Genomic DNA, 25331 nt, shown 5'->3' on the forward strand with positions numbered 1-25331 from the left:
GGGGAGCGCCCTGCAGAGGGGCCGGGGTGGGGGGCGCGGGAGGATACGGGGAGAGGCGGGAGCGCCGGTGAGCCCCACTTTGGGGTCTCCGTGCTCGCCTGGATGCTGCTGCTGAGCTGTGCGCCCCTCGACCCCAGCACCCTGTCCCCCACAACTCCTTCCAAAGACTCCCTCCAGCATCTAACTTATTTACCTTTTTTTGTGGTTTCCCTTCGGTCTCAGGAAACACACATGACAGTGTGTAGTGACTTTTTTTTTTTAAGCAACGTATCCAGGCTTCTACTTTTGCTTTTTCTTTCCCCCCTCCCCAGTTTATGCTTTCCCCTCATGAACAAGTATTGGGCCATTGCTCCAGTGCTGATGCCTTCCCTGCCTCCCGTCATTTCCTGACAGCATCTTCTGACCCTTGTATCAGCAGGGGAAGATGCTTAGGCATATCTCACGTTGAAAAACTATAGTGTTTGCCAATAGGGTCCCGTTGCTGAGATTTGTTTTTAGGTTCTTTAAAATAGACCAACCGTGAGCGTTTTTTATGAATTGTTTTCATGACCTTGATGACTATTTTGTCATCAGAAAATAGCTTATATTTGAAGTAGTGCTTACTTGAAGCTATGAAAAGTTCTACTTAACAGTTCTTTTCCCAAGAAATGAACATTAATTCAAACCCCGCTTGGATTATCAGCCAAGACTCCCCGAAGATGCCTCCTTGAAAGCAAATTAATTTCAGTTTTTTGAAGAGAGCCTTCAGAAGCCTGTCTTGTAAATTTTAATTTATGTTGAATTCCTAAATTTATATTAAATAGAAAAAGATTAATTTTTAAGCAGGTAGATAGATGTACTTATATATTTTGCTTGAAAACTATTACGTGTGTGTGCGCGTTTTTAGTTCTAGACGAAAATAAATTTAGTTGAGCTGGTGCTTCACCCCAAGTGAAACTCTTTATATTTCAGAAGATGATTTTGGTGTAGCTATGTGTAGCTAGTTCTACCCAATGAGTTATTTAGGGAGAGCTTTATAAAGGCTGTCATTTGATGCTTTACAGTAGTAAAGAAATCTCTATGTCAGATTGGGCCAACAAACATTATGGTGCCTACTCTGTGCCAGGCAGGCACTGTGCTAAGTTCTGGGGATACAAAAAAAAAACAAACAGAAAAAGCCCCTGCTCTCAAGGAACCCCAGTCTAATGGTGCAAATAACTAAATACAAACAAGATATATACTCTACGGGATAAATTGGAGAAGATCACAGAGGAAAGGCACGAAGATTCAGGAGAACTAGAAAAAGCCTTCTTGCAGAAGGTGGGACTTCAGTTTTGAATCAGTCATCACTAAAATAATCGATCCTTTTTACAATAGCATTTTCTAAATGTTAGTGATTTTCTTTAAAGGGGGTAGGAAGGGGAGAGAGAGAGTTCTTTAGCTAATAAATGATTATAAGATGCTGGATTTGTAAGTTACTCTTAGGGCTGAGTCTGATACTGTTTGTTTTTTAATAAAACTAATAGAAAAGCCTTTTTTGATTGTAAAATTTTAAGTTTCTTAACCCGAAGTTAGTCCAAAATATAATTATAACTACAGTGATTTTCCTGGGCCTATCAGGAAAGACATCCTGTATAAAAGTGCTTGTTCAGTTTATCTTATTAGATTTCAGATCTTCTGATGTGGTGTAGGAAAGTAATCTCCAGAAAACAGATCTATTCTAGCTGTGATAACAAGGGTCTTAAGAAAGTTGAGTTTTAATGTTGTCATGTGTTTAAACACTATATTCTTCAAAATTCATATATATAAAATTATTTCCAGCCCTTGTGGCTGTAGCACAGTGTGAAGCAGTGGGAAACTCTCATTACATCATGTTTAATTACCTGTGTTTTTAAGGTCATTTTTGCATTATACAAGATTATTTTCTCTATAGTAACATGATGCTTTCTGTATAGAAAAACTGTGGGTAATTATGTGTTGACTTATAATTGTAGTCAATTTGCAATGTGTCCTGAAAGGTTATCTATTAATTAAATCATTTATTCTGAGAGGGTACTAGAGAAATCCAAAGAGAGAATAATCACAGCTTAATTTACTTGTTATATATTTGGGTTTTTGAAAATATGATTTTCTCAAAGTGATACATGGCTCGTACTGATGCTGCCTTAGAGGTTCAAATAGTAACTACCGTTCCCCAAAGTTCTCTTCCTAGTTGTTTTTAAGATGTGAAAATAGCAAGTGTATTGAAGTTATTAAAGTAAGCTAGGCATTGGATATAACATTTATTAGTGTGACTTTTGGTCTAGAATTGATCATTGTAGTTATACCATTGAATCATCTGAATTCTTATTCTCCTAACAAAAATTTTATCTCCTAGATAAAGATTTCATTTTTATTATGCCAAGATGCTTTAAAAATAACAAATAAGCTGCATTTTTCAGGTTTCTTGATTTTCTTCAAAACAAGGGGTTTTTTTTTTTAATTTCTTCTTTTGGTTTTTTTTTTTTTTGTCCTTATTTGTCTTTGTCTTTCCTGTTTTGTCACACTTTTTTGGAAGATGAGCTGAGTTGAAGGATACTAGAGATTCTAGAAGGTAAAGTCTAGGAGGAGTACATTACAAGTGTGGATGGCCTGTTCAAAGGCATAGAGACAGGAGATGGAGTATTGTGTGAAGAACTGCAAGAAAGCCCATTTGGTTGGATCATGGAGAGTGTAAAGGGGGAGTGACGTATAAAGCTGGAAAGACTGGTTAGAGTGAGGTTGTGAAGGGCTTTTGACTCTAGAAATAGACACTGGAATTTGAGAATCGGAGTAATGTGGCCAGACTTGAGCTTTAGGAAAATCACTTTGGCTCCTTTGTAGAGGATGGTTGGAGAAGGGGGAGACTTGGGGCACAAAGACCATGTAGGAGGCTCTTGTAATACTCTAACCAAGAGGTGCCTGAAAGCCTGAACTGTAATGGTGGCCATAGTAATAGAGAGAAGGAGATTGATTCAAGAGTTGTCATGAAGGTAGAATAGAGGAAACTTGGCAACTGATGGAATATTTGGGGTAAGGGAGAATGACGAGCTGAGGATGACTACACCCATCCAGCTGGACATTTCCACCAAACTGGTGATGTGGGATCATAGGATCATTTATCTGAAGTTGGAAGGGACCTCAGAGACCAATCCCCTGATTTTACAGATGAGAAAACTGAGGCCCAGGGAAATCAAGTGACTTGCCAAAGGCCACACAAGTACTAAGTGTTGAAGGTAGATTTTGAACCCAGGTCTTCTGACTCTAGAGCCAGTGCTGTTTCAACTTCTATAATCCAGGAGAGAGAACCAGACTAGATGTTTAGATCTGGGAGTCATCAGCACAGAGATGCTAATTAAACTCATAAGAGCTGATGATGTCACTGAAAGAGTATAAAAAGAGAAGAGGAACCAGGACAGAGTCTTGGAGTGCACCCACAGTAAGGGGGCAGGGTGTGGAACATTATCCAGCATAGAAGACTGACAAGGAAGGGAAACCAATAGAAAGTAGTGTCATTAAAAAACCAGAGATGAGAGGGCAATCAGCAGTGTGAAATGTTGCAGAGAGCTCAAGAAGGATAAGGAAGGAGAAACAACCACCAGATCTAGCCGTTGAGAAATCATTGGCAACTTAAGAGCAATCTCATTCCATTAAAGTCAGAAGCTACATTGCAAAGTGTTGAAAAGTGAAGGAAATGGCAGCAAAGAGAGAAAAAAGCTTTTTCTAAGAGTGTGGTTATAAAAGAGGGAGGGACCTTAATAGTCATCAAGTCCATCCCCCTCATTTTACAGATGAGGAAACTGAGGCCCAAAAAGGTTAAATGACTTTGTCAGGATCATGCTGCTAATAAGTGTCTAAGACAGAATTTGATCTCAGGCCTTCCTGACTGTAGGTCTAGCACTTTGTCCCACTACTCTACCCAGCTGCCCACAGTAGAGATGATATATATTTCTGGATAGGGATGAGAAGAGGATGACCTCTTAATCAAGTCCAATGGCTTTTATCCTGGGTATCATTCTACCCTCATCAGTTAAGATTTGCAAAGTTTTACTGAGCGAAAGTCAATTATTATTTTTTAAAAAACAAAGCATTTTTATTGCCTTAAGAATCTGCTCTATAAGCAGTCATTGGAAGTATTGCCCAGATTGTGATTCCAAAGAAGAAAAAAACCTTAGTCCCACCGTCCAAAGAAACCAAAGCCCAGGGGCAGCTAGGTGGAGCAGTGGATAGAGCACCGGCCCTGAAGTAAGGAGGACCTGAGTTCAAATTCGGCCTCAGGACCAAACACTCAACACTTATTAGCTGTGTGACCCTGGGCAAGTCACCTAACCTCAAATGCCCAAAAAAAAAAAAAAAAAGGAAAGGAAAGAAAAAGAAACCAAAGCCCAGGGAAGTGAAGTGACTTGCCTAAAGTCAGACAGGTGGGAAGCTTCAGAGTTAGGATTTGAACCCAAGTTCTCTGTCTCCAGAGCCAGTGCTCTTTCTGCTGTACCATTCTATTTTTCTCTCAGACTTTGTTATTAGAGCACTCATAAATATGCTTTTGGGGGGGGTGTATGTAACAAAATGCTTATAAATTTGGAGTTAATAATCTAAATATAGCTACTAAAGTGGTATGTAATTTTATATATCCCTTATGAGTGTCTACTCTTAAGAGTTTTTAAATCCAGATTGCTAGTAATTAGAAAAAATTCACACAAAACATTACAAAATGATTAAAAAGACATTCTTAATATAAAACATCAGTTTAATTAGTAACTGGTAAAAACCCCATTTAATGGCCAGATAGTCTTAAGGGAACCAACTAAGGAGAGAGTGAGAAGCTTCATAAAATGGATTTGTGTGGTAATTTATTGCCTTCTTCATAACTTAACCCGTTGTAGAATCTTGAAGTCTTAAAATTTTTACTAAACTCTTTACTACCTAATTATGAACAAAAGTAACACAGAAGCATCTAATTTCTATCAGATAGTGTAAAACTGGATTGCAGAAACATTTAAAACTGTTCCTCTTACTTAGAGGGATAAAACTGTGTACATGGAACTTTTCTGCTTAAGTCAGACTTAAACCATTCACTATTTCTCTGATGCTACATACTACCTAGAATAAGAGCAGGTTTGTAATCATGTTTCTGTTAGATGAAGATGTCACTGTGTATATTGCACAGCTATCCAGAATCAAACTACCAAGCTCAAGGGCCAAACTCCAAGCTTTGAGCTCTAAACAAGAATAATTTTTTTAAAATTATGAGCCTTTCGAAAGGTGTCTCTTCAGGTATCCTAATATGCAAAATCAGAATCTCAGAAATGAAAGACTTTAGAGATCATCTAATCCAACTCCCCATATATGAAGACCTTATAAAAAATGAGCAAGAAACATACTCAGAAAGGAAGCAACTTACCGAGAACTAAAACTCAAGTATTCTGTCTTCTAGTCCAGTGTTCTTTTTGCTACACCATGCTACCTAATGTAATTCTCCTGTGAAGAGTCTTGTTATTTAGAGGTTCCTTTCTATCAAACTTCTTAAATGTCCACAAGTGAAAGAAGCGTACATCTTCCATGGTCTGGGGAAGTGCTCTGACTATTAGTAAACTTTTCTAAGCAGACTAGAATTCACCCAGTGTCCATGATGTTGCCAAATGATTTGTGTAGGATGTATGACTGGTTATAAGAGAACTTTAGAAAAGGCAAGTTTAACATTGATAAAATATAATTTTAGTATAATAAATTCTATAACATTCTATGGAAGTCTTTTTGCTTTTCGCATACAACATAAAAATTCAAGTACTAACATTATATATTTTCAACAAATAGTTTCATAACTACAGAGTCCAAAGAGAAAGCAAAATGTTGCTACTTCTGTTAAACTTGTTTGCTGGATGAGGAGCATTGTATACTACTGACGCCATTTCATGGGTGTGCCTTTATAATTCAGTTCTTTTCAAAATCACATAACGTAGACAAACTGTGTACATGTGTAAAATTTGTCTGTGTTCCCATATCTCTCGGTCATGTCTTTTTCCAGAAGTACAATGTGTTAAGTTCTTATAGTTATAAAAAATATAATCTGTTCCTAATTCTAAATTGTTAGAAAGAAAAGTATACTCAACTTTAACTTAAATGAAATAGTTCCGAGCCATTTAAATCAATTTTAAATACAGTCAGCTCTCTGTGGATAATAGATCTTCTGCAGCCAGGAGGAACCAAAGATTTGAATAACTCAAAAATGACTTATACAAGTATTTAGCTTTGAAATGCATATGTATATTTTTGATGTGAATGAGAGGCAACATGGCCTAGTGGATAAAGAACCTACCTTGAGCCAGGAAGACCTAGATTCAAGTCCTTCCCACTTCTACAACACCCTGACTCTGCTTCAGGCGGCTCTGAAACCTTAAGTTGCAGAACATGTGATGGTCTTCTTTGGCAGGAGCTTCTTCATGAATACCTAGGAAAAAAATGAAGAAAGACTAAAAAAAAAACTTTGAAGGAAAGAATTGGAAGAGAGAATAAAGAAAAAGTGGAGAGTAATGAAATGGACTCCCTGAAAACTAGAATAGACCACACAGAAATCAGTTGTTCCATGAAACAGAAATATTAGGACAAAATCAAAAGACTGAAAAAATAGAAAAAAATGTAAGGTATCTGATATCAAAAAGAATTCACCTGGAAAATAAGTCAAGGAGAGATAATTTCAGAATCATTAGGCTCTCTAAAAATGATAATTTTTTTAAAAACCTGGGCACTAGATTTCAAGAAACCACCTGAAAAATTATCCGTAAAACCAGGGAGCAAGGTGAAACTAGAATCCACTGAAAAGAACTCCAAAAGGAAAAGTTACAGGAATGTCAGAGCAAAAATGCAGAGCACCTCCATCAAAGAAAAGAAAATATGTCAAGCTTCCAGAAAGAAGCAGTTCAGGAACAAGGGATAAGGAACTAAAGTCCAGATCACACAGACCTGACAGTTTCTACTCTAAATTGGAGATCTCAAAATCCAAAAGACAAAAGAAGGAGGCTTACAACCAAGACTACCTCACCCTGAAAAACTGAGTATACGACTGTGGAAAAGGGAGATTGGGCAGGGGGTGTGTAGTATGGGTAGATTTTTAATGGAATAGAGGACTTTAAAGTATTTCTTTGTAGACTGGAGCTAAATAGAGGCTTTGAAATGCAAGCAGAAGAATCCAGAGAAACCTAGAAAGGTAATGGACAATTAGAAGAAGCTTTATGATGATGTGGTGCTAACAGTCTAACAGGGGAGAAGAAACAGGTGGCCTTCAGAACCTTAATGTCATCAAAGTGTTGAGGGAGTTAAAAGAGAAAGCAGAAATCCTGAGGGTAGATTAGTTCTGTTTTGAGGTTTTGTAGAAGGGAAAAAGAAAGGAGGATAAAAGGGATACTTTAGAAAGAAGGAGATGGAACTTGCTATTTCTTTTTTTGTTTTGTTTTGTTCTGTTTTGTTTTTTTTTGTTTTTGCAAGGCAGTTGGGATTAAGTGACTTGCCCAGGGTCACACAGCTAGTTAGTGTCAAGTGTCTGGTCAGAGAGGAACTTGCTATTTCCAATATTTGGAGTATGTGAGAAGAGTATACTTCCTCAATGTAGGAAGGTACGAAGAAAGTAGACATCAGATGAACCACTTATCTGAAACTGACAAAGGAGGAATGAACACTCGGAGTTGTAGAAATACTTCATACTCAACAGGGAAACAAGCAGGGACAAGGAGTTAAGAGGGAAGATAAAATCAGGGAGGGCATAATTGAAATCAAAAGAAATTTCCTGATCCTGAAAGAAAGATTAATGGGGGGAAGGGAAAAAAGAAAAGCAAAGAACTAGAATGACACATTGAGCAATGCTGATGGAACTATGAAATTGTCAAGTCATTCTGGAAAGTACTTTGGAACCATGCCCAAAAAGTTACTAAACTGTGCATACTCTTTGACCCAAGAATATTAATATTAGGCCTATAGCCCAAAGAGATCAAAGAAAGAGGAAAAGAACAAAAAAAAGTCTTATTTATAGCAGTTCTTTTTGTGGTGTCAAAGAACCTGAAACTAAAGAGGTATAGTTAATTAGGGAATAACTGAACAAATCATGATATATGAATGTAATGAAATACTGTTGTGCTGTAAAAAAAAAAAAATAACTTGAGATAGTTTCAGAGAAACTTGGGAAGACTTATATGAACTAATGAAGAGTGAAGTAAGCAGAATCAGGAGAACAAGTTATATAATAATAATAACATTTTAAAGCCAAACAGCTTTGAAAGATGGAAGAATTCTCATCACTGTAAGCACTTTCCGTGATTTCAGGGCACTGATGATGATGCATGCTACCCACCATCTGACAGAGAGGTAATACATTCAGGGTACAGAAAGAGGCTATTTTTTTTTATAATGTTTTTAAATCTAAATGACATCCCAGTGTATCTGCTTACTTAAATATACATATGTTGGGCCAGTAATGCAAATGGTTCCAGACTTAAATGGGAAGAGCAGAATGGGCTAGATTACCACTGGAAAATTTCAAAGTTCCTTTAATGACTCCAGATTTCTCCAGGAGAAAAAAAAGGTATATCTTTTTAATACTAATATTCTACCAGCATTGTTGTGTAGTTGCAGGTCATGGGACCTTACATTTTCCAAATAATCGAAAATTACTATCACTCCTAGGACAATGTAGAAGCTCGTGGAAGGCGTGGGCAGGCTGTAATATGCAACAAATAAGGAACTACCTGGAAGAACCAAAGTGAAGGATGTCACCAAAGAAATGTACAAGTGTGAAAAAATTTGAGCTGGTCATCTGGCAAGAACAGGGAATAACAGATAGATAGCCTTGTGTTCCACTGGTGTCCTTGCAATGTGAAAAGAAAATAAGGAAGGGACCCAGCATATTGGGCAGATTGCTTGTGTTAAACATCGGAGCACAGAGACAAGAGTAACCCAGGATGGGCAGGCATGGATATGTTGTAGTCTTCATAATTAAGGGAACATCTGCATCCAGGAAAGCAAAGATCCGCTTACATAATTCTGCTAAAAAAAAAATTCTCATAAATTTGCATGGATCTCACCAAACTTTTACTAGTCTTCCCTTCCCATCTTACCTCCCTCCTCTTCCTTGACTCTCTACCCTTTGTTCCCAAAAAGAGGGCATAGAGGCCTCTATCAGCAACAAATTTTCCCTACCTTCCTAAAAAAATGCAAATTCCTATTGATAGTTGGTTAGACCAGACCATTTTTCCCACAAGGAGGAGGGGAAGCATGTAAATAACCAGCTAAAATTACTGAAAAGTCCAGGGATATAATTTCTGATACCAAAAGTATTCCAGCAACCCTTGTGTTTTGTCTTTATCTTACATACTAATGACTGAAGTCATGTTCTGTTTGTTTGTTAGTCTCCCCTAAACTATGCTGGCCTTTGTAATTTTATTTCTTACTTAACTATTGCTTAGTGCATCATTGGACTGTGTGCTTCTCTGATTTGTCATTGTCAGGAATATTGTGGCTTTGTAATGTAAACCTTTATTAGGCTGATTCCTTAGCCGCTGTCTAAAATTAACCTTAAAATTAAGTCGTTCCCAGGTCTGACTGGAGGATGCTTCTTGAACAAGGGGAGGGGAGGGAGCAATTTGTGCCTTTCAGAACTGTGACAGCTTATGACCTAAGACAATTCAGAGTCCAAATGGAAAACTTGTCGTATGCTAGAAAGCATAAAATATCCATTGAAGATGTAATTCCTATTATTGAACAGTTGTCCAAAATTAAATGAATACTATGTGGTAACTGGAAGTACACTATTAAACACAGGATGCCTCCTCTGTGTGCCAAAAATGACAATTCTAAAGTACAGCAGCCATTTCAGCTAGTTTATTTAAAAGACAACTAGATAATTATTTTACATGATTCCTGTGTATATTGTGCAAAAATAAATATATTCTGTATATTTGTTTTTAAAACTAGGGGGAGGAAGACTATAACTACAGGTACCTAGTGAGACAATAGGCGTGGTTTTTGGGGAAGGAACCCTGAACTAGACGTTGTAACAGTCCTGGCTCTACCACCAATTGGCTCTATAGCCTTGGGCAAGTTAACCTCACAGAGCCTTAATTTCTTCATCTATCGAAGGAAAGCAAAGAGCTGTAACCAGGGAAGGGTGACAGGGCTTTGTCCCAGGATTCCAGCTTTAGAGAGTTTTGACAGCAGTTGATAGCAGTTTCTCAGCAGACTGACCTTTAGCACCTCATTAACAAGAATAGTTAAAATAGGAAATTACTAGTTGATGTTTCCATTTCTCAGCAGCAACTTTATGGTATTCCGAGGCTACCACTGCAATTCCCCTTATTCTGGGCATATCTCATGCTTCTTGTCCCAAAAATTGCTGGTAAAAATACTGGGGAGTTGGAATAGATGATTTGTAAAGTTCATTTCTGTGCTAACATTCTTTGATTCCATAATTCTAGAATATTTGACCATGGTTTTAGTTTCCTGTTGACTTAAAAACTCATCTAAAATCCATTCTTCACTTTATTTATATTTTGCTTTAAGAGATATTGCTCTTTGGCACATCTTATCCTGATGCTCATGCCTGTCAGTTGCTTCCCACTGAGTTCATTCTAGATACACACAAGACCACCAGAAATCACTTGCCCGCTTTGGGCTTTACTTTCCTTATGTGTCAAATGAGGGTAGGGAGCAAATCTGCCAGATTATCTTTAAGGTTACTCTGGTTAGGGTTTGTGAGATTTACATGCTTGGACTTAGAAATAGACTCGTGACTTAGGAAGCAGGACATTTGGAGGTTCTCTATACTTGGTTCCCAGTTGAAGTTGGAATTACTTGTTCTATAGTTAAGATTTAGTTATTTGAGATCTAAATGGGGCCCTGTAGCCTGAGAAGTGAAAGATAAGTTGATAGAATGGCCTGGAAAGAATGAAAACTTGAATAAGAGTTTGACTGATAACTTTAACGTATCAATAGAAGTAAGCAGGAAGTAAGGGATTTGAGAACCTGGGTTAAAATACTTCTACTACCTGTGACTTTAGGCAAGTCATCTAACTTCTCTGGGCCTTAATTTCCTCATCTGTGAAAAGAGAAGATTGGACACGGTGGCCCTTAATGTCTCTTTCTGGGCTAAATACACAACCCTGCTAACTTCCTAACTGATTAACAGACTGATTAAAGCTCTGTAAAGATGAAACCACTTAATCTCTTTCAGCAGAGTTTCCTTATCTGCAAAATGGAGATAATAATTGTACCTACCTGACAGAGCTTTGTGAAGATCAGATGAAATAATGTATGTGTTAAGATGGGATCAAAATCACCCCATTTAGCTCTGATATAGTTATCAAATGAGACTACTTCTCAATTAGTCAATCAAAAACTTTGGACTTAAGTGCAGAAATTCCTTGAAAGTTATTGGATGAGCTGCAGTAACGTTGTACAGCAAGTCTGTTCCAATCAGGTGAGGCCTGCTCAAAACCAGGGAGCTAGTGCAGAAGAACCACCAGAATACTGGCCACTTTCCTATCTTTGTCCTAGAAGCATCCCCAGTTACATGGATAGCAATGTCTGCAGTAGAGTCAAGGACTGACTATATGCACACTCAAGGTTCTACAGAGCCCAGGAAAAAAGCTACTCTCCACCTAAAGGGAAGATCTGAGGATTCCAATAAAAGGACTTGAGGAGCTCTGAGTTTGCCACATGTGCTCTAACCTTCAGCCCACTTTCCCCAGATACTTTATGTACTTGTGGGAAAATAAGAGACAGCCTGGGTTGGGGTGGGGTGGGGGTAGGGGTGGAGGGGGGTGTCTATACCAGCTATTCATACCATTATAGAAAAATACCCCTTTTCTAAAAGTTAATTAAGTCTGGCTGACTGATAATCAACTCATAATATTAACAGGAAGCACACTGTCAGGTTCTCGAGAGCTCTATAGTATTGGAAAGAAAACCCCAACCCCTCAGGGTTAACCCCAGAACCCTAAGGAGAACATATGGCCACATCACAGGCACTTGACTGACTCCTCCTTAGCATGAGTAAGAGTTGGAAGAGTAGCTCCAGAACATATGCTATTCGTAAAGCAGCTTGCCAACTTTAAAGTGTTCTATGACTGTTAGTGACTATTATTATTAATGATACTATTAATCATTATTGATAATAATTGTTATAATTATTTCAGAATTATTCATTTCTTAAAGGGAATTCATTATTCCCCTTAGTACTAGACATATAGAAATTATAAATTATAAAATTTACCTGTCCTCACCTATAATGAAAAAACTCCCCCCCCCCAATTCTTGTAAATATGTAAAACTGGTTAAGGGTCACTCAGGTTTGTTTTCTCTTGCCCCACTTTGACAGTAGAGATGGTTGAAAGTTTTCTTTAGTACCTATATAAGAATATAAGAATGTAGCCTTTCATGATCAATTGACCTCTTAAAACTAAATTTACTTAGAAACCTAAAACACATTGCTGTACCTCCTGCATGAGAGTGATTAGGTATATCTTTTACAAATATCAAATGAATTTCATTTTTCCATAGAATATCTATGAAGATGAATATTTTTGTTTCCCAGGCAGATAACAAGACAGTGACACATAACTATCCACTTCTAAGTGAACAAGCCACTGTCAGATTCAGAACCCATTTAAAAACTGTACATTTGTGGTATATCTGTAGAATTACGAATACTACATGTTCCCTCTTAAAAATAATTATTACTATTATCATTTAAAACGATTTATGAGGGATACCAGAAGGATGTGGAGAATAAAGTTTGGGAACTGTAACTTAAGTCATTTAAACAGTAGGCTCTCCTGTGTAGTAGTCCCCATCTGTTTCCATGTTATCAAAAAGACTAATGTATGTCCAGTAATTATTCAGTTATAGTTATACTCTGCTGCATCTTAATTGGAAAAGCTAGGGGTGTTTAGTCAAGAAAAAAGACTTAGAGAAAACATGGTAGGTGTCTTCAAGTATTTGAAGGGTTATCACTTATAATAACTATTAAACTTGTTCTTGTTTCCAAAGAGAAAAATTAAGAGTCTACAATTCAGTTTGCAGTGGCAGAATTTAGCTTGTTGTAAGAAAACTCTTCTAACAGTCTGAGCTATCTGTAAGTAGAATGAACTATTTCTGGATGTTAGAGTTTCCACCTCACTGGAGATGTTCAAGCAGAGACTGGATGGTCATAAGTCAGTGATATGGAAGATTATTGTTCAGGTGTGCTGAAGATTAAATCATCTCTAAGATCCAACTTACATCTATGCTTAGAGCTATGATTGGGTTAAACAAAATATGTCTATGATACACTCATGTTATGGGGTCACTTTACAGACTGCCAAGAACAAATTTGCCTCATATATGGAAAAGGAAAGGGCTTGAAATTGCCTCATCCTCTCAGGTTTGAAAACATCACCTTATCTGTCAGCTACTGGCCAGAATCCCACTCTGTTTCTTATGCATGTGTGTCCCCGAAATAAGTGGTTCAAATAATGCATTAAATACTTCTGCAGCGTTTCAAGAACAATGATATAAAGCATCTGAGTTCAAAATATTTTACAATTTTCTTTGCCCCTATAAGCAATAACCCTCACAACATTCTTCTGAGGCTAGCATTAAAGGGTATACTTCTTTATATATTTGTGTTTTTGTTTATATACTTAAGAGGTTTTTTTTTCCTACCTAAAAGCTATAGTTAGATATCGTGTTTTTAAGAGATAAGTAAGTCCAAGTGGTAGCGTTGCTTTTTACTTCTGAGACTGTTAGGGTGTTCCAAAAGTCTTAATGTAGTTATACACTATTAAAGCTTATTCCCATTATAAAGCTATTAAAGCTTCTAACTGTGCTAAGACTTTGGAAGCACTCTGTATTCTGGTATGCAGTAGATTGCTCTAACTGTTGAACTCAAATTACTTGACTGTTCATTCTCTTGTCTCTAAGCAGATGGGGCCACGCCTGACTTCAGTCAATATACTTTGTGGTAAAGAGGCCCAGTGTCTTTGTCCTCATTTTAGTTGACCTGGTGACTGACTTTATCCTGTGACTTTCAACACATTGCAATTTGAGTTTCCAAGTCTGAGCTTTGAGGGATTATTGAATCTATAAATAACTTGAGTTTTCAGTTATATCATGTGTCTGTATTAACAGAATGATTAATATAAACTATTTGGTTGAGAATATTCTCCACAATTTAAATAATGTAAGTATAGAGTGCTTTGTAAATCTTGAAGTGCTATATAAATGTCAGCTCTCATTATTGTTATTACTTACTGGAAAGATGTGCATTTTTATCATTCTAGGCTTTAGGGTGTCATTTCTATGTGATTTTTAAATCACTTCTTCATTTTCATAAAAAAAATTATAGCCCAATGACAGAATTTCACATTTGGAAGAGGCCAAAGGCCATGTAATCTGACCTGCCCTTAAACAGTAATCCCTTCTGCACTGTCCCTGATGAGTAGTCTTCCAGATTCCAGTTAAAGACCTCCAGAAAGGGGAAACCCTACTATCCACCAAAGAAGAGTCTAATTTTTTAGGAAATATTTCTGTACATCGCATCTAAATTTACCTCCGTATCTAAATCTCCCTCACTACAGCTTTTATCATTTTTTTCTATTCAGGAGTCATAATGAGAACAGGGCAGGCACTAAGATTTAGAGGGTGTTAATAGCATTCCTTGACACCTAATTATCAAGAATAATTAGTTAACATAGAAGTTACTGATGCTTTTCCACTCAACCCTGTGGATGTTTGCCTAGCAGCAGCCTCACTGTGTCCTGCTAAAGCCTTGTATCCCAAGGTTTCTCCTCCATCCTCTCCTTTGCCCACAGCTGAACTTGTTCACAGTTTCTTGGAGAGCACACTTTGTAGAGTTGTCTGCTAGTTACAACTTTGTTCTAGTTCTGCCCTCTGAGGACAGAGAGAACAAACCTAGTCCTTCTTCCATAAGACGGATCTTTAAGTACCTCGACAGTCAGATCTCCTCCTGTTCAGGCTTTTTCAGCCCTTCTGTTTTCTTCATCTGATCCTCAGACACACAGACATCACCACCCTGACCACACTTCCCTAGATTTGCCCCATGTTGCCCAGAATAGGACACCATAATTCTACTTAGGCAGCTGGTGGTACAGTGGTTTAAAGTGCTTGGACCTAGACTCAAGAAAACCTGAGTTTCAAATCCTGCCTCAAACAATTATTAGCTATATAACCATAGGTAAGTCAGTTAACATCTGTCTGCCTCAGTTTCCTTATCTGTAAAATGAAGGTAATAATAGCATCTACCTCCCAAGGTTATTGTGAGTAAAAAAATATGATATTTGTAAAACACTTTGCAAATCTTACAGTGCTATATAAATGGAAATATTTATTTTTATTATCATCAATATTATATTCCAGGCATAGTCTGACCAGAGCAGAGTTCATAAAGAATATCACCTCATCATCACTTCCCTCATTCTGCACATTATGCTTTCTCTTAATTCATCATAACAGGTTTTTGCCTACCATGTAATACCTGCATATTTGAGAATAAAATTAAATTATATTTGGATATTTGATCCATTTTACCACCATTGCCTCATCTTTTTTATCTCTCATATTGCAAAGTGTTAGGCAGTAGGTAAAATGCTGGACCTGGAGTCAGTAAGATCTGAGTTCAAATGTGATCTCAGACATTTCTAATTATGGGATCCTAGGAAAGTCACTTAATTTTGTTTGCCGCATTTGTAAAGTAGAGATAATAGCCTCCTCTTCCCGGGGTTAGGAGAATAAAATAAGATAATAATTTTGTAAAGTGTTTTGCAAACCTTAAAGCACTATGTAAATGCTAGCTATTAATATTATGATTGCTCAACACAGACCCCTGATGAAATATTTTATAGTAATTATATTTCTGAATTCTGTTTTGGAGTCATTTTTGCCTTTCTTTCATAGCTTCAGATAATAAAAGTATAATAGGTGACATATAATACCAAAGTTTACAACACACATTACATAAGCCCAGGTTCTGACACATTTATCTTGTAGTAGTCAAACATAAATCTAGTTAAGAGTCCTTTGCACAAATAGAGTAGTAAGAATGCTGTGCTCCAGAATAAAATCTTAGCTCTTGACTTAATATATTAATTAGCACATTATGAACAGTGAACTTTGCCTAAGCTAACAAAATGTGCTCTCAGTGCCTTGAGAAAAATTAATAATCACTTGAGCAGAAATTGAAGTATAGATAATTTTGCTCAGGTAAAGTTACTGGAAATTTTCCCAAATCTGAGAGAATGTAATACTGACTTCTTATGCACCAAATTTCTATAACATAAGGAATAGCATTATCAGTGGCATAGACTGGAATGTGAAATTCTGGATCTTGGTTTTCAGTGAACCAATTTTTCATTGATGTCATTTCTTTAAAACACTTCACTTGTGGAAAGCATAGGTCAGTCATGTGGTTTTATTAAGGCCATGATAATATCACATATATCAGTCTCCAAATTTTTTGGATCATACACACCTGTGAGCAAAAAAAATTTTTTAATAAAAAATACGCTTATTTGTTTTGTATATGTACTACTCTGCCAATATATTGTGTACATTATAAAGCCAAAAAAAACCCTTAAAGTACGAGATAAGAGTGAAATAAATTTAAATGGTACAAAAACTTTTTCTCACTAAATATTCGGTTTTTAGTAAGCAAGGTTATTGAACATTTATTTTTTAAAAATCTTTAACATTTTGCAACACAGCAAAGTTCATGTACTAAGTTCAGTTTATTTCCATAGTTTTTGTGAAAAAGATACCTCACTAATATATATAGTTACAAGTAGAAAAAATACATCATTGGCTCTGCTTACTGTAAATCATGATACTTATTTTTTCATCCTATCCAGAAATTATCCACAGGTCTTTGTTGACATTCAATTGGTAAATTTCCATCTTTCCTGATTTCAAGCAAAAATCCACTGAAATTCTTCATTTGGAATATTTTTAACCAGGTTAGAAAATTGTTTTTAAAGTATGTAAATATGAGACTTTTAGATTTGACACAACGTTTTTGACAACAAAAGCTTAGTTCTTAAGAATCTTGCTAGTCATAATGGTTTTATGCTATTATTAGCTAATATCAGAAGGCACATCACACACTTAGGGCAGGGGTTAATCATTAACAGGGGATATAATCCATTTTTCAGTCTTCTTGATAATTTTTTAATGATTCTGCCTAGAAGAGGCATGAAAGAGAATTTCTAACTTCAAGGCAGTGTCAGGGAAGGTTTCACGGAGGAGGTGGCATTTTCAGCTAGGTCTTGAAGTACTGGTTCAAGTTCAATGGCTGGAAATGGCGGGAAGGACATACCAAGTTAAAGAAATGGTAGAAAGACATCAGAGGATGCTAGAGAGTAGAATAATTGGTGAACGGTACTGTAAAATAATGTTAGAAATTGTTTATCTAGAAAAGAAAATGTTAACAAAATGGAAGGGTTTTTTTTTAATTGATATCTTTCTAACATTGTTTTACAGTACCATTCACCAATTATTCTACCCTGTAGCATCCTGTGATGTCTTTCCAACATTTCCTTAACTTGGTATATCCTCCTCGCCATTTCCAGCCATTGAACTTGAACCAGTACTTCAACACCTAGCTGAAATGCCACCTCCTCTGTGAAACCTTCCCTGACACTGCCTTGAAGTTAGAAATTCTCTTTCATGCCTCTTCTAGGCAGAATCATGTACATATGTGTGTACATGTATACACACATGTACATATATATATGTCCCACTTGCCATTGTATGTTCCAAAAAAAATAGATATATTCAAAATATATTTATTTCTATACAATAATTCCTTAAAATGGAAGAAATAATGTTTAGGAAAGTAGACATACAGGATTTTCATCTTCAACCAGTTTTCTCCCAGAAATTATACAAAATAACTGTAACTTACACTATGCTAAGTAAATATTAAGTATTAGTAAAGATGAACTTTCTAGCATGCTAATTTGCTTTTCATGTGGATTATTGATATTACCATCCAGAAATCTCAGTCCTCAAAGACAGAAAAGCAACTTTTTCAGATTTTTTTAAATGCATTTCTTAAAAGATTTGTTTTTCTAAAAGCATCAATTGTTTCACGGTCTGCAAGAACTAGTATATCTATATATATATGTATATATATTTGATATAATTTTATTTATAATATATGATATATAATATATATCAGATAGTGTATCATTGAAGAAATAAATTTGTGATTTGAAAAGGAAGTGGGCCAGCCATGTAACAAGAGCAAATGGTAACAAATAGACCACTAGAGTGGTTCCATTGTATTGTGAAATGTAAAAAGACCTTGAGAAAGTACTCTAATACCAAAGTGGGTATGGAAGGTAGGGTTGGAGGGGAAGAAATGTGATGTTAGAGAGGAAGACTTCTGGAGGATCTGTGGAAAAAAACATGAGTAAGGTACGCAAAAATGAAAAGGTATGGATGGATTGTTCGGGACTAATGGACGGATTTACCCACGTTGGTTAGTTTATAGATCCCACTTAAGTATAAGGTCTTCTAATTAAAATAGATAATAAAAATCTTGTTGACCCATTCTTTTAAGCTGAATTTTACATACTAATGAGCCTGTCTTTTTTCCTGAAATTTTAAAGAATGACTATTGAGAGGATTTATATTTTTCTGTTTTTACTTTTTTGATAAATATTTTAAGGGATCCTTCACTGACTTTTTTTAGTTTCTATTCACTGTGACTTCCAATTAATATTGTTCACTCTTCGTGTTGGTGTACATTTTTGCAGAAGGCGTTTTATCTCCCAGCGCTGTTCTCTAGAATTTTTAGAAGACATAGTGGAATATGCCACTGTACAAAGGTACTCTTTCAAAGCAGCATTAATCTTGTTGCATGCATTCCTTTTCCCCCTGCTACCCTTGTCCGAGAAAAGTGCCGGAGGTCCTGCATGCTGGTGCTGCCATCTGATCATGCAATCCCTATTGAAGAGTCTAGGGGGTGGAAAGGAATTTATTTATTTTTTTCCTTTTCAATTGCAGAACCAAACACATATCTGGATCACCAAGACACAAAGGCTTGAAGAAGACTCATTTTATTAAGAACATGAGACAGTATGACACAAAAAATAGCAGGTGACCTTTAATTTTTTTTATTACCTTAATATGGGAACGTAATGTTCTTTACATGGTTTGAGTGTTTCTTCTACAGTATATATTCAGGTGAAACACCTATCTCTACAAGTCTACTTAAAATCATAGAACCAATAGAGTAGGTTAATATATGAAGATTTTCAAATCATTAAATGTGTGGTTTGGGGAAGGAGGCTTCATTTACAGTAGTAGAATCTTAGAACTTCAGAAAGTACCCAAGTTGACTTGAAATTCCTGTCTTCCAATGACATCCCTAAAATATAGTTTTGACTGTGATTCCCCTCCTTAAGAAACACTTTCTATTACATGTAGGATCTATATACAAGCGCCTGTTTGCCATTTAAAGACTTAAATAGCCTGGTTTTAACCTGTTTTTTTAAAATTATTCAGTTGTGTCCAACTCTTCGTGACCCTATTTGGAGTTTTCTTGGCAAAGATCCCGAAGTGGTTTACTATTTCCTTCTCTAGCTCATTTTCCAGATGAAGAAACTGAGGCAAACAGGGTTTAGTGACTTGCCCAGGGTCATAGAGCTAGTAAGTATCTGAGGCAGGATTTGAACTCAGGTCTTCCTGACTACAGGCCCGACATTTCATCTACTGGGACGCCTCGCTGTCCTCTTAACCTCCTTTACTAAGCTTATTACACACTACTTCCATTCATGTATTCTATGGTCCAGCCAAACTGTCCTTTTTACTGTCCCTGACACCCCACCATCTCTATGCCTAAGTGAATTATTCACTTGCTTAATCAACAAACATTAATTATGTTCCAGGCACTGTGCTAGGCCCTATGGACACAAAGACACCAATGAAACCATCCCTGCCTTCAGGAAACTCATTCCATCAAGAAAAACAACATATATCCATCTAGGTGGCACAGTGGACAGTGTTGTACTTAAAATCAGAAAGATCTGAGTTCTAATCCTGCCTCAGACACTTAATAGCTATTCAAATATGGACAAGTCATTTAACTCCTCTGCACCTCAGTTTCCTCATCTATAGTTGGGAACTCACACCCATCATAGTGGCAAAGATGACCAAAAAAGGACAATAATAAACATGGAGGGGGCTGTGGGAAAACACGGACCTTGATGCACTGTTGGTGGACCTATTAATGGGTACAACCATTCTGGAAAATAATTTGTAATTATACAAGACAAGTTACTAAAGAGCACATTTTCCCAAAGCTATTCCAGTGCTAGATATATACCCAAAAGAGATCAAAGAAAGAGGAAAAGGTCTGATGTGTACAAATATGATTATAGCAGCTTTCTTTGTGGTGGTTAAAAAAAATGGAAACTTAAGAGGATGTCCGACAATTAAGAAATGGCAGAATAAGTTGTGGTATATAAATATGATGGGATATTATTGTGCTGTGGTGCAGAGTGAAGTGAGCAAAAACAGAACAATTTACACTAAAACATCAATATTATAAAAATTAATCATTCTGAGGACTTTTATAAACTAATGAAGAATGAAACAAGCAGATCCAATAAAACATTTTAAACAGCATTGTAAAAACAGACAACTTTGAAAGCTGTAAACTATGATCAATAGTGACCATTCGTGATTCCAGAGGACAGATGATGAAATATACTATCCATTACAAAGGGGTGATGAATTTAGGTTACAGAATAAAACATTTTTTGTGTGTGTGTACAGCCACTGGGGAAATTTGTTTTGCTTGACTATAGGTATGCTATAAGAAATTTGCTTTTTTTCCTTTTTTTGATGGCATGTGAGTATGGGAGAGTGAAAAAATAGATTTCTGTACATTTTCTTAAAATAGAGAAGTAGTATTTTGGGATGTGGCCAATTTGTTTTGTTTGAAGGGAGGGATGGGGAGGGTGCCACCAGGTAGCAAGGTGGCAGAGTGGATAGAGTGCCAGGCCTGGAGTCAGGAAGACTCATCTTCCTGTGTTCAGATCTGGCCTCCGACACTTACTAGCTGTGTGGTTCTGGGCAAGTTATTTAACCCTGTTTGCCTCAGCTCTTCATCTGTAAAATGAGCTGGAGAAGAAAATGACAAATCTTTGCCAAGTGTCTTTGCCAAGAAAACCCCAAATGGGGCCACGAAGAGTTGGACACAACTGAAAAATGACCAAACCACAACTGGGGTAGGTTGGAAGGTAACTACAGATGTGAAATATTGCATGAACTTTCAATAAGGTTACTGTATTAGTGATTTTACTTAACTGTTTTACTTCATTACAAGACACTTCTCACGAAGTGGGAGTAATCTATGAATGTTTGTAATATGAAAACAAAACACATTAAGAAAGCAGAAAAAATGGGCAATAATTAGCACCCACCTCATTGGGTTGTTATGGGAATCAAATGTGATAACATATGTAAAGTGCTTTGTAAACTTAAAGCAATATATAAACACTAGCTGTTTTCATAAATTGGTATAAAATATACAAGGTAATTCCAGAAGAAAGACCTTATCAGCTTAAGGCATCAGGAAAGGAAGGCTTCATGTGAAGTGAATCAGTTTTATGCAGATAGAACAGATGCAGTTTGGTTGTATCTTTTAAAAATATAACTATTTAGGGGCAGCTAGATGGCGCAGTGGAGAGAGCACCAGGCCTGGAGTCAGGAGGACCTGAGTTCAAATCCCACCTCATACCAGACACTGGACACTTACTAGCTGTGTGACCCTGGGCAAGTCACTTAACCCTAATTGCTTCACCCCCCCCCAAAAAAAAAAAGAAAAGGAAAAAATATATCTATTTAGAAATAAGCATTCTTCTTTTTCCTTACTAGGTCAACTTTTCTTTCCTTCTCCATATTACTAATATATACGTGTACATATACATATATACACACACGGAAGTTCTCATTTTAAAACATGTAAGATTTACAAGTCATGTCTTGGAATTTTTGGTGATAATCTAGAAAATGTGATAGCAATATTCTAGTAAACATTTAAAAGAGAAGTTAAAGTTACGATAGAGGGTATAGGCTAGCAATAAAAAATAGGTATTTTAGAATGCATAACTTTTAGGTGTGAGAGGAGAGGGGATTATTTGTGTCAAATGGTATATATTGTCAGAAGCAATGTGTTAGTTTTTCTGTTTATTTTTCCTCTTTCTTTTTTAATATTTGTTACAAAGGGAAGGCAGTGGGTAAGATATTTTTTCAAAATTGATATAAAAATAAAAGGCATCAATAGAACTTCAAAAAGAAATGCTGGCTTAGTTTTAATTGGAAATTAGGAATTAGGATTTATGATAGAAGAAAAGATGAAATTAATTTTACTTAAGTTTCCCTGATAAATTAATTCTGGCTCTTTTGACCTACTCTGAATTATTTGTGATATGCTTCATATTATAAAGGTGACGTGCACCAAGTTGGATTTTTTAAAATATTTTTTCAATTATCCCACATTTTTTCCTCCATCACACTTTCTGCCACATGCTTAAAGAAAAAGGAAGAGCCCTTGTATCATATATATATAATCAAACAAAACAAATTGGCCACATCCCAAAATGCATTTCTCATTCTGCATATTAATCCATCAAGTAAGCATAGTTCATCAGTCTTCTAGAAATGTAGTTGATTATTTCATTCATCAGAATTCAGAAGTCTTTCAGAATTATTCATTTTTATAATACTGATGTTATAAATCATTTTCCTGGTTCTTTTCACTGTGTATCATTCCACACAAGTTTTCCCAGGTCTCTCTAAAACCAACTCTTTCTTAATTTCATATAGCAAAATAGTATTTCATTGCTTTCATATACTATAATTTGTTCAGTTATTACCCAATTGATGGGAAACTTGGTAGTTTCTAGTTCTTTTCCACCACAAAAAGAGCTGCTAGCAATATATTTGTACATATGGGTCTTTTTCTTCATTCTTTAATTTCTTTGGGATCTAGTTGTAATAGTGGTATCACTGAGTCAAAGAGCAATAACTTTGGAGGGGACATAATTCCAAGTTGTTTTGTGAAATGGTTTAAACCAGTTCATAGTTCCAGCAGTACATGGATTTTGAGTTTTCCCACATTCGTCATTTTCTTTTTTTGTCTGTTTTGCCAATCTGCTGGGTTTGAGATAAAACCTCCGAGTTGCTTTAATTTGTGTTTTTCTAATAATTAGTGATTTGGAACATTTTTTAATATCACTGTAGATAGCTTGGGAACTTGAGAACTGCTTTTTCATAATCTTTAGACTACTTATCATTTGGGGAAGGGCTTATTCTTATAATTTTGTTTGGTTCACACTTGCCTAATCCTTTAGGATCATAGATTCAGAACTAGAAGAGACCTTAAGAGTCATAAAATCTAAAACTTTCAATTTAATGATGAGGAAACTAAGACCCAGGGAATGGATGACCACAATATTACTGGTCGATAGTAAGTGACAAAGCTGGGCTGTGAACCGTAATTCCAAAGCTAGTGTTCCTGCTACATTGCCAGTTTGCTTCTTGTGACCAATGAAATGTACTTGTGAGGCTAAGAGTACAAAGTACATTATTGGACAAAGTGACTCTCACTCATTCAGGCCTGTGGAGCAAAAAATAAAAAATGTGATATTTTTATTTGGTGAGCTTTTGTTAAACAATTACTATCTATAATATGCCATCTTCAAGTTTCAGTAGTGGTGAGGACAGGAAGGGGGAGTGTTAAAAACTTGGATCACAGGAAGAAAATTTTAACTTTAAGGTCTTGTGACTCTTAATATTAAGGCTTTATCTCATTAATTGGATCATTGGCCTATCAAAAGCCTTGCTTTTTGCTTTAGGCAGTAAATAATTTTTCATGAGCAAATAACCAAAAATGAGTGGGAAAGCATTTTTAGTGCTTTCTGGGGATACACATACAAAAAACAGAGACAGTCTCACAACTCAAGGAGCTTAAATTCCAAGAATTAGAAACTACCCAAAAAGTGGAATAGGACCCTAGAGGAATAGGTTGGCAGAGTTAATTTGATCTTGGTTCCAGAATGGGGAGGGGAGAGGAAAGGATACCTTTGAGGAGGAGGAAGACTGCTCTTGAGGTTATGGAGGTCATGATGGTCAGAGTTGGAGAGTAAATTAATCATGGCTGGAATTTTTCCTCGAATTAGGAATCACCAATCACTGCATCACCAATTGAAACAGTCACTCATCTAAAGAGCAAGACCCCAGGATAGGAAGGTTGCTGGTGAAGCTGTAGAGATGGCCAAAGTGAGGAATAACCCTATCCAGCCATCTGTTCAGTATGAACATGGAGACTCTTTCCTGAGCCCTCTTGTTAATCTGCCAGAAATGTTGCAGTGTGTATAATTCAGTCATCCATGATGAGCTCAGAGGGTTAGCTATTGACAGTAATTATCACCATTATAATGAGATTTGGTGTGGGTAGAGAAAGAGAGACACTAGCCCTGGCTGATCAAATCCCCACCTATTAGTCTTAAGCCCTTAATAACCAAAAGAAAATCACTACTCAGCAGGAACCTGCGGCTTCAGACTCTGTGCTTGAGGTGGCCCACAGTTCTATCAGTGACATTAACCTTTTCTTGTCCACTGGACTTAAGTATCTAAATGAGGGAATAACTTAGAAAGTTTTCCATCTTCCGAATTTTTAAGAATGAAATATGTGCTTGCATTTTTAGGTAAAAGAAAATATTTAAGCCAAAGCCTAAGCACATAGTACATAACTGAGAGGAAGCATGGTATAATGTAAAGAACATTGGAGTTAAGAGGCCTAAATTCAAATTTTACTTCTGATACTTATTAACTATATCATCTTGGGCACATGTAATCTCTTCCAGCTTCAGTAGTTACTATGAGAACCAAAAGAGATAATGTATTAAGTTTTTTATAAACATTAAAGCACTATATAATCACCAGATATTATTAATACATTTGTAGAGATGAATTGAAACCAGCTTGTATAAATTGAATTACTTACACTATTTATGAGTATGCTTATAGTTCTAATTTTGTGGACCTTTCCTATATCATTTGTTTTCCCCATTGCATTTCAGGATAGTTCTGATTTGTGCTAAAAGGTCCTTGTGTGCAGCATTTTCTGTTTTGCCTTATGGAGAAAGCATTCGGATCAGGTAAGTAATGATTTTAATTGTATAAATCTGACAAGTTTCACAATAGACATGGTATGTAATTTATAATTTGCTCACCTCTACACCTGCATGTTGGGGCAGCTAGGTGGTATGGTGGATGGAACAAAG

At 36.3% G+C, this 25331-nt stretch overlaps 1 protein-coding gene across 2 annotated transcripts in view; it reads left to right on the plus strand.

The window, feature by feature from the left end:
- CABLES2 (Cdk5 and Abl enzyme substrate 2) overlaps positions 1-25331 on the plus strand; it is a 38658-nt gene that overhangs the window by 702 nt on the left and 12625 nt on the right. The window contains exons 2-4 of one of the 2 annotated variants that reach the window (XM_027850131.1): positions 18792-18863; positions 19042-19134; positions 25128-25205. In XM_027850131.1, the coding sequence (XP_027705932.1) occupies positions 18792-18863; positions 19042-19134; positions 25128-25205 (243 nt within the window). The remainder of the gene's footprint in view (positions 1-18791; positions 18864-19041; positions 19135-25127; positions 25206-25331) is intronic. The other variant, XM_027850140.1, reaches the window with a different exon arrangement.

This window comes from Vombatus ursinus, unplaced genomic scaffold (genome assembly GCF_900497805.2).
Source record: "Vombatus ursinus unplaced genomic scaffold, bare-nosed wombat genome assembly UNPS02000580.1, whole genome shotgun sequence".
Classification (NCBI taxonomy): Eukaryota; Metazoa; Chordata; class Mammalia; order Diprotodontia; family Vombatidae; genus Vombatus; species Vombatus ursinus.